Source organism: Athene cunicularia, assembly GCF_003259725.1.
Source record: "Athene cunicularia isolate RWA chromosome 2 unlocalized genomic scaffold, athCun1 chr2_part1, whole genome shotgun sequence".
Classification (NCBI taxonomy): Eukaryota; Metazoa; Chordata; class Aves; order Strigiformes; family Strigidae; genus Athene; species Athene cunicularia.
Genome location: NW_020799095.1, coordinates 133096805 through 133107604, shown reverse-complemented (window position 1 = coordinate 133107604; position 10800 = coordinate 133096805). Strand labels below are relative to the sequence as shown.

Here is a 10800-nt window from a genome sequence, read left to right as displayed (position 1 = left end):
GGGGCCGCCCCGGTGCCCTCCGCCGTCACGGAGGAGGGAGGCATGGCCCCCATCGCACCGGCCTAGCGCGGCTGGCGGGTCGCGGGGAGTACTGGCCGCGTGGTCAGCGCCGTTCGCCCCAGTGACTGTCTGACTGGTCCTTGGTTTTTTCACTTCGAGATGAGAGGAAGATAAGCCGGCTAACTACCCGGACTTTGATTAGGTTTTTCCCTTCTCAACAGTGGTAATAGAGAAATTTTGTTCTTGCACGGTGGAAACCAACATCTGACGTTTCTGTTACTGATACCAATTAAGTGTTTTGACAAAGCTAAACCGTTAGCAATGCTCATGTTTATAGTCTGTGTCTTTAGCACAAAATTTATCATGAACATTGTTTTAATTACTTGAATCATCTAATTTACATATATAGTTGTAAATGACCCGTTATGAACAGACCATGCTTTCTATACCTCATTGTAATCCTTAGCATTGCATGTCCGTTACCAGATTCTGTGGCAGCAAACACCAACTTTGCAAAAATCTTAAAAAAAAACAAATAAAGAAAAAAGAATCAGCCTGATTTCACTGATGCCGAGTAAGGACACCTGATACTGAAATGTCTTTATTACCGTGCTTCCAGAAGTTTCAGCTCTGACACATGAATGTACTTCAACGTTAAGTGTTCTTACAGCTTCACTAGCAGGAATTAAATGATTTATGTTCAGCTAAACTGTTAAGCATTTCTTTAACTCTTACCTCTGTTGTCCAGATACTCTCAACAGAAAGATTTTTCAGCTTGACTTCTCAAAACTGTCAGTGATTATTTGTTTGGCCGATATTTCAAAAGTCTTCATATAAGCAGCAGAAATTCCAGTAGGGCGATGTACTAAAATTTACCATCATATTGTGTTAGGAAGTGATGTTCATAAATGATAAGTGAATTTACAAAAGCACTTTTTTTATTAAAAGAACATGATATAAACTGTGAACCGAATTAAAAGTTTATTATTCAGATACTTTAAAGAATCTGAGTAAGTAATAAATGTCTTCCATTTAGCTGAAGTGATTATGGCATGCCCAATTTATATTTTAGTTTCTTCCCTTGAGGTGTAGGCTCATGGTTAAGTACCAGTGTAACAGTGGTAGTATTTTCCAGAAGGTAGTGTGTGGCAGTAGATGAACTTGATAAGCGTCCGCCAAACGAAATGCTCTGCTACAGTTTCGTGGCAGAATTAGGCTCAAACAGGGGCTCGAATGGCTGAGATACCCATCTTTCAAATTAAAGTTAATATTTGATGTTTACCCATTCTCACCATTTTCTTAAATCTCAGTCTGGTTCCCTAATCAAAATTAGCAATGTCTTTTCCTTCATATAAGTTGACTGTTCATTTCTGTTTCTATTTTGTTGCCTGCCTTTCACACCGTGTTTTCAGTCTAAACAGATAATTTGACAGATACCGGCTTTAAACCTACAGCTGTTTAAATATAAAATATATGGAGTTGTGTAACCTGTTTCCAACATTTGGACAATATACAAACTGCAACTTGTAAAAAGTTATTCAGCCACTGTAACTTAAAAATTAATACACTTTATGTGGTATAAACTGGTTATAAATAAGTAATAAACAGCAATGCAAAGTGAAGCAGTGCCGGAGTCTGTATCACAAGTGTTTGTTTTTACATGCTGTTTAGGGTAAATTATGAAGAACATCATTTAGTGCTGACTCTTGCTTTTGTAAATATTTAAGCAGCAATGTAAGTTAAGTTACACATTTTGTCTATTTTGAGGCATTAAGGCCATATTCTGCTTCATCAGCTCAAAAGAGGACATATAAAAATGTATTATTTCTTTGACTCTTCAGAGAGATATGTTTGATCCCTTGAAGGATTATTACACTTAGTCATTTCAGTGTATTTCAGTGTATTTTGGACTTGTTTACCTAAAGGTTCAAAAGTTGTGTATGAAATGCCAGAAAGAAATATACATGATGGTTTAAAATGTAATTAATCGTGTAAATTAATGAACAGTTTTCCCTATTTCACAGAGGAACTTTAATTTAGTACATTTTAGTACTGCATCAGCATTGCCCATTTTCTTTAGGAGAACAAGTAGCATGTAGCACATCCCAAATGAAAAAAATCTCTGGCAGGCGGTGCCCATTAGCTGAGGCTGGGCCAAGGTACTCACTGCTCAAGGCTCAGCTGTCACCGCACATGATCACTGATGCTGTGTTATTGTGAAGCCTATTTCCAGTACTGTTCACCAGGAGCTGTTTCCAGTAAGCAGTACAGGCAAGGCTGCTTTTACTGGAGCAGGGGCTTGAGTCCTATGGGCACATGTCGGGTGGTGTAGGTTTCTTTCAGGGCTTCAGAATAGGCCCAGCATTTTCTGTTAACCTGCAGAGAGAGTCATTCCAAGTGGAGTTTTTTAAATCCTACAAATTACCTCTCCCCATCTCAACTGCATAATTTTCTGAACTGCTGTAGCTATAGTGATGTCCACACCAAGGTTGCAGTGTCAGAGCAATTCACTGTCTCTGCAGGTCCACCAGCTGGATATTGCCTGCGGCAACCAGAGGGTGGTCACAGAGTGTTTTGCCACCATGGCTAAGGGAATGGTAACCCCCACGGGAGGCAGCTACAGCATCTGAGCATGGGGGCAGGGGAAAGAATGTCTCCAGTTTTTGCACTAAGGGAATGATGGCCATTTGTCCAAAAGCTGAGTGTACAGACAGATAATTAGAAATGATTGAGTAAGAATAGCTTAAAAATGTAATGCTCTTCAACCAAAATAATAATTGGATGTGAGCAGTGCTAGTATAGGCCAATTTCAGAAGACATATGCTCTTAGTTGATTACAATACCTCAAGAAGAAGAAAATAACCTACACGGAGGCTGATTTCTTAATCATCTTGACCTTTGTCACTTCCAATTGTCTATACATTACTAAGATTCTGTGAAAATTTATATAAACCCTTTAACTGAATGGTTATCACAGTTCAACACTTAAATTCTTGAAATGCCTGTACTTTGGCAAAGAACCTAGGAAAATTGCAGCTTATATTTCCATGATCTTCAAGTGTTAACAACTATCTTACATGTAGATAACATGCATACTTTTAAAAAAAATGCTCTTCTTTGGAGAACACTTTGTGATTTTTAAAATAACCTTTCCATTCCCTCATTGAGAGGAGGAAATACTAAAATATTGAAATATTCTCTTGGCAGCAGAATTAACCTCTGGACTTGTAAGTATGGATTTCCTATCTTTTTTGGTTTTGTTTTTGAAAAAGGATTGTACACTGAGCAAAATCACTTCAAAACTCTCATATAAATCTGCATACAGGCTATTGTATACAAAGATACTTATATATAATGAAGATATCCCAAAGTTTAGGCAGCAATTGAATTTGGAAGAAAATATGCTTAATATCTGGGCTACACACATAATCTGTTCTGACCTTTTAAAACACCCAATAACAGTATGTAATGTTAAAAATAAAATGGCATAGGTTCTGTTGGGCTCTTATGTTTTGATTTCCTTTGTAAGGACTTGGATTCTTCCATGATCTTAATCATAGTGCTTTGTTCTTTAGCTCTGAATCAAGAAGAAAACCATGGTATTTCCCCAAGTATTATCCACTTACAGTGTTAGAAAGAATATATAGCATAGCTTTTTGTAATTTTATACCTTAACTTTCTTTGGTCAATAGTGAAGTAGTTAACTAGACTGCCCATGTAATTATTAAGGCTTGGAATTAATACCCATATAACATGAATATAGGACAATTCACATCTTTCCCAGCTGTTAAAAACCTACAGTTTATTCTAATTTCATATTTTGGAGACTTTCTATATGGTCATGCTAGATATACTTAGGTTCTAAGACAAGAAGAAAACAGACTTCAGTATATCACTGAGCAGCTGAAAGATGATCAGTCTGAGCCTTGAATTTAGAAGTAAAGCTTCTTCTGACTTTTGAAATAAAAAAGTTGTTCTACCAGTGTTTTTCTAGATGACATAAAGGGAAAATACTGCAAGGTACTTTCCTCATATGTGCAGGAACCTACAGAAGATCTAAGGATATTCAAAGAGAATGGCTGAGACGAGTAGATATGTACTGCTGTTTCAACCAGTCCTGTAAACAAGTTAGAACTGAATTACTATTACATTTTTGTGAATGTTTTACTCACTGGGAGTGATCACAACCCTACAGTGAAGTTCCTGACTGCAGGATTTCAATGGATGCAGCAATGTAGGAAGCCAGACACAGAGAGTGCTGGAATCAGTGCTGAGTCAGACTTCATGTTGATAGTCCAGACCTTTGCATCCATTCTGGGAGATCTGCCAGTGTTTAGAGGCCAAAACTCATGTCCACTCCATATGGAGAAGGAAAAATGGCATAGAAATAAATGGTGACCTCAGAAACTTTCAGGATTCATAGGCAGACTTTTCTTAAAAAGGGTACTCTCTGGATTTGAGTTCATTTTCAGTTGGTACAAAGCTTAGTATTTTCTTGGTGTCAGTTTCCTATCTTTATTTGGAGCAGAAATCACTGCTCTCTTTCAATAGTTCAGTTATGCAAGATACTTTCATCTCACATTAAAATTTATATCTTATTTGTTATCCAGAAATAGTGGCAAAGATTATTCTTCATTTCCTGACTGGATGCTCTCTGATATTGCTCAGGTAATCTTATGGATGAACAAACTGTTAGTCTACCAAACTGCTTAGACTTTTCAAGCAACTTTAAATCAGAATCACAGAATAGCCATCATAATTCTCTTCATAATAATGTAAAATACTCCTTTTCACTGCACAGGATTGCTGTAATACCCTGGAAAAATTTGCATGTACTTCTGAAAAATTATACATACAAAACAGCTCCTAATTTTGACATCCATGTTGTCCTTTATAGAAAAGATATATCTCAAGATCAGAAAAATTCTGCTGCAAAAATGGCTTGCACAAGCTAACATGCAGTGTGCTGTGCCTTCAGCTGGAAAAGAAAATTCAGTAGCTGTGGCATAGCTAGAGAAAGTTTTTTCATTGAAGAAACCTGAAAACATGGGTGCATGTTCAGAACGAGATACTGTATCACACATATGGCAGCATCTGGAGTGTGGGGTGGAAGGAACAGTGTCCTGTGAGGAAATATTTCTGCATGCCTCGGTTGTCTGAAATGCAGCCCATTCACCCCCACTGCTTACAGATGGCCACTGAAAACTTAGAAATCTACTGAAACATGTATATAATCTCACATCACATTGTGAATTTCTGCCAGTACCAAGACTGTGCAACCCACAGCAGCCAGTAACTTACTGTTTTGGCATGTGCCTGGGCTTCAGAGGCCAGTTTTGTTACAAGTCAGAGGAAACCTCCTCATTCCATGACCTTACCCTCCCCTGGATCATACTACCCTTAGCACAGTCTTAATGCTGTGCAGTCCTGGGCTCCTGAAAAAGGCACCTTTCTGAGATGCAAACAATAATGTAGCATGAATTTTCTGGCAGCTTCTATGCACAGAAAGGGAGGAGTTCAGAAGAAAACACAAGAAAAAGGAAGGAAAAGACAAGGAATAGTAGAACAGCAGAAAAAGAGGAAAGAAGGGAAACCAGATAGCTGCAGTGCTTTAAAAAAATTTACTTTTATTTCATTTTAAATAAGCCAACAGTAGTATTTCATGTAGAGATAGCATAACTCTGGAAAGATAACATTAATGTCAAATTACTGTTTATGACTTTGTAGTGCAACACTCATTAAGTAGTGACATGAGTATAAAGTGCAACTTTAGTTGCCGAGCTTGAACGAAAATAACATTTACTCTTCTCCTCTTCCATTCTATCATGACTGTTATGTAGCACCCCTTTTGGGAGCAATTAGCAGTGTCTGTATCATTGCACATAGCCAAATTAGATATTATGGGCATCTCAGTTTGCCCAGTTTCGGTGAAGGAGGCTGCATACCCGCTAACATCTCAACAACATAGATAGAAGCATGATCAAGCATGATTTTTAAAATATTAGAAACTTGGTAACATATATGATGATCCCCCTATAGCTACAGTGGTACCTATAGGGGATCTACTGTTATGGCTTTATAATCAAATGTAGTTTTTCTTCAGCTATATATCTATCTAATGAATGTTCTTATGCAAATGTATAATGATAGTTGGTAGAGTCTACGGTATAATCTGTCCTTGTGTCCTATCTGTTCTTTATACTGTGCAACTGAGGCTCCCCCTACTCAGAGCAGTAGCATAAATTGCCCTCTGTATGCATCAGAATTGGTATTGCTTACCAATTTAAAAAAATATCTAAAACTATGCATAATCATCATCTTCAGAATAAATAATGAAATTTATTATAAAAGCCTCAAGGTCTATGCCAGCATAGCATCTCTTTTTCCGATTTTAGGTTCTGCTCAGTAGCATGGATATGTTTTAGTTTATTAAGGGGGTGTTCATAATTTATACAACTCTTCAATTGATGCCATTATCCTATACATAGAATCAATTACATTAGAAAGGAGATCTTACCATGCAAACAGTCTTTCAAAAGTGGGACCCCCTAAGGTTTTCTACCTTCAACTAGATGCTTTGCACAACGGACGCAGAAAAATGAGTGAAAGATATCATAGTCCAATGGACTGAAGAACAAAGGGAAAATACAGTTGAGAGTCACTCAGTAACTTGTAACCCCATATACTTTTGAGAAAATTTTAAATATTTTTAATAGTCCACCTTATTTCACAGTAAAGATAAAATATACTCAGAATTGATTGACTTAAATACAACATTGATTTTGCTGATATTAGAAGTATACATAGTGCTTCTCTCTGTATTATATCTGATCACAACAAAATTTAATTCAAATTCTTCTCTCCTTAAATCCACAAGTAGCATCCAAATATTCACATAGCACTTTAAAAGGTAAAATTGTGGTTACAATTTTCTTAAGTGTCTCAGTAACTTTTCAGTCCTCCTTTTTAACCCTTCTTGAAAATGAAATTTAAATTTTGAATCAATCTACTTCCAAAAATGTTGCTCTAGAGACAATCCTTTGGCTGATACTGATAGTTAGGACTTATAATAGCATAAAAAGGAAGAAATCAGAGTTCTTGATTGTTTCCCAATCTCACCGATTTTAAAAGGATTAAGGTGGAAACTCTCCAAATAAAAATCCCCAATAATGACTCCCTAGCCATTTCCCATCAGGTACCCAAGAGACAAAGTTGCCCACAATTTCATAAAATCATCTTCATCAGTACAACTGAGTGTAGATCATTTTTGTAGTTTTGTCCAGTCATAAAAAGAAATTACTTTACATACATTGATGTAAACAACAGAGCAAAGTTGTTTGACCCTTCTTTTACATCTATTGATCCCAAAGACAAAATGCTGGCTACATTCATATAAAATATCAATTAATTAATAGCTATTATTAAAAATCTTTATGTTACATATTGTAATGTCTTTATTATGGACAAGATCCACTTCATATTCACTTACCTAAGAACCTTACTAGCTTTCTAGGTCATTTCTATGGCAGAGCAAGCAAACATCTGCACATATGTAAATTAATTCCCTCTTAAAATAGGTACCCAAATATTAGATAGCTAAAAATCACTTATACTGATTCCATGAAAACAATATTTTATTGACCTTTGAAAATGAGATATGTTGATCCTGTTTTACTCATGGGTGTGAGAATACTGAAGTTGTATGGGGGTCAAACCAGACATCTCTGTAGTGCAAAAGCCCACAGCAGAGAGGAGTAAGGAATGAGAAGAGCTGCATTTAGGTGAGAGCCAGCAGGGCAATGAGGTGAGGCCTCATGACATGACAGGGAGAAGTCACTACTCTAGAGCAGTTTTGCTAGCTGCACAACGTGCCACTTGGACAGCATGTGGCTGGAGACATTAATGAGTTGGTCTCAGCCCAGTGTTGCCTATTTTAAGGGGCTACTGACAAATCCAAAAGTAGGCCATGACTCTCTGTTTGCTCTGGTCCATATCATTAATAATTAGAAGCTCTTTAAATCCTGACATGCAATATTTGGCTCTTGCTGATCAAACACAGCAGAGCGTGTTTACTCTCATTGAACTCCACTAAGTTCTGTTACTATCTGTAACAAAAACAGTGTATTGTGTTTGCTCTTTTAAATTTCTTGAGTATTAGATATTATTTCATAAGTACATCAGCTGGCTGCCTAACTTCTAGAGAATGTCTGATCATGATATTTCTACAAATTTGTCTGTTTACTGCTTAATCCAGAACACTAACTTCTTAACTGCCTCTGATAGATAAAAGGTATATTATTGGTACACAGTCTTCTGGAGGCTAACTTCATTTACAGCAAATGTCCTTTTAAAAAATGTGGATTACTGTTTTTGCATCCATGCATCACAAATTATTTCAATAGATGTTAACCTAACTGGAGCAACAGTACAACAGTGAGACTGCCAATGGTAGCTCCAGAGGCTTTACTTTCTTGATAATGAGTTTGAGTATATAGTAAATATCTTAGCTTTTTTCATTCAAATTAGTTACCCTTTATGTGGAAATAGTTCTATAATGAACACCAAACAACCTAATTTATGGATCCTATATTCCTACTTCTATTTTCTTGGGTTTTGGACATTGACTAACAAAATCCTAGAGACATTTTTTGAAATGTGATCCTTTCCCTGGAGGTTGTTGCCATGGCCATTCTCTGACCATGAAGTGGTAGATTTCATGAGTCAGATAGCCACAGATGATGATATATTTTTCAATGAGCTTTTGCACTTATTTTAAGTTCCATTTCACTCACTCTGTAGGACTGATGCAAATATAAAAGGCAAATTTTATATGTGAAAATGTTGCTCCTTAGTTGTTGATTCCCTGAATTACACGCTAGATTTATTAATGAAGAATTTTTGTATAGTTCTAATGTCACATTTCTTATTATTAATTTTGTTACATCATTAACAATTTGCCTTCTCACCGCTTTGCTTCCATCCACAGCCTTTATTCCTTCATCCTTCATTTTAGCCTGTATTATCAACTATGTGGGATTCCATGTTGTTTCTGGACTGAGAATTTTAGGATGACATAATGGAAAATTTACCTCTCTCAAGCTAATGAAGAAAACAAACCATTTTTCTATATTTTCTTGTCCTTGTTCTTGTCATTATACTCATGTATTGCTCCATGATGTATTATGTACTCCTGATGTTTGAGGCACTTGGACACCTGGTTTATAGGCTGTCTTTTCTGCTTCTCAGGATGCATCTGCTTGTGATGATAAAAAAAGATAATTGCTATTCTAAAGGGTTCTTAACCTCTTACCTTGTCTTGTAAAGTGAAAAATATTGCTTGAGCTATTGATAAGTACAAGTAGACTCACTACTGAAATAATTCATAATAAAATCACCCAAGATGTACTATTTTTTTTTAATATCTTTCATTAGTGAAAAGTATAAAATTTCTTCCAAATTAGAGACTAATCAACAATTTTGAGTAGATACACATTAAAAATACTACATACAAATTCACTAAATTTTCATATAATGCCTAAAAATAGAAGAGGATATGGATGTTATATGATTATCACACATAGGTCAACTGAAGAAAGTGTCATATCAGATTCTGAATAGATTTTCTAAGACATTCACAGTCTATACCTGTAAAACTTATAGCACAAATAAATTTATTCCATAAAAAGTATGTGGTACTATGATGCATCATGGCTTTGGGGCTACTTATGTTTTTGAACATTTTGAGTCATAGCGAATATTTACACAATCAAGTATAAAAATGAGGTTAAGTTTGGAGCTTGGTGGTATTTGCAGGATACAGCTTTCATTTTGTTCGCTGCTTCATAACGCATATAACAACATCTGCATACATATGTAACAATGCATATAACAACATCTAAATGGTTAACCTGTGCTTCTTAAAATACAAAAATTTCAAAATATATAGTAGAAAAACAATGGAATAGCTATCAAACGGTTTAAAAATGAAAGTGCTACCCAGATATCTCCTTAGTTTAATTAACCCTGTTGCAGGTGAGGTCAGACCAACTTTTGATTATCTTGCCCAAAATGTGGGTTGTGAACCTTTTTCTGTACACATTGACTGTACAGAAGATTGCCAGCCAATATTTATATGAAATTAACACTTCTCTTATTCTCATATGATATCTGATGGGTAACTTTCAACATCATTTATCTCTAATGCATTCTGCCAGAAGAGACTGGGCCTGCAGCATCCAATTCAAAAACATGTACAACAATGCACCTATTTAATTGTCCTCCAGCCCATCATTCTGCCTGGGGGTTGGGAAAAAGCCTCTGAATGCAAGATATGGGACCTACATGAAGAACCATCAGTTTCTACCCATGTAACAAAGCTCTGATCATTTGAAAGACAGAAAAATATGCATGTTGATGACTATGCCTTATTTACGTTATCTTTTAGTGACCTTGTATATTACTTTTTATTCCTATTTGCTTATTTATATGGTTCTCTCACCTATCTTTTACATTCTCATCAGCATTTGTTAATGTATCTCTCTTGTTCTCTCTGTTAAACTCTGTTAAACTCCTTAACCTAGGATGTTAACCTTGGTCCTATGCACTGAAGTATGAAAATATAGAATTTTCAGTAAATAAATAGTCAGGTAACCTGAGGAATTGCTTATGAATAATGCTGATGAGAACTAAATGTTGTTGTACTAAGATATTAGTAGGAGATAATATTGGGAAAAATTATTCAGTGAAAGATAATACATAAGAAGGAGTAGTGGCATAGACTTCTAGAAAGGAAAGTTTAGG

At 36.0% G+C, this 10800-nt stretch overlaps 1 protein-coding gene across 1 annotated transcript in view; it reads right to left on the bottom strand.

Annotated features, from left to right (window-relative positions):
* The window catches only part of ZFPM2 (zinc finger protein, FOG family member 2), a 318476-nt gene extending 309468 nt beyond the window's left edge, over window positions 1–9008 (bottom strand). Inside the window, exon 1 of the mRNA XM_026841508.1 lies at window positions 8967–9008. Within this exon, the coding sequence (XP_026697309.1) occupies window positions 8967–9008 (42 nt within the window). The remainder of the gene's footprint in view (window positions 1–8966) is intronic.
* Window positions 9009–10800: the final 1792 nt, after the last annotated feature.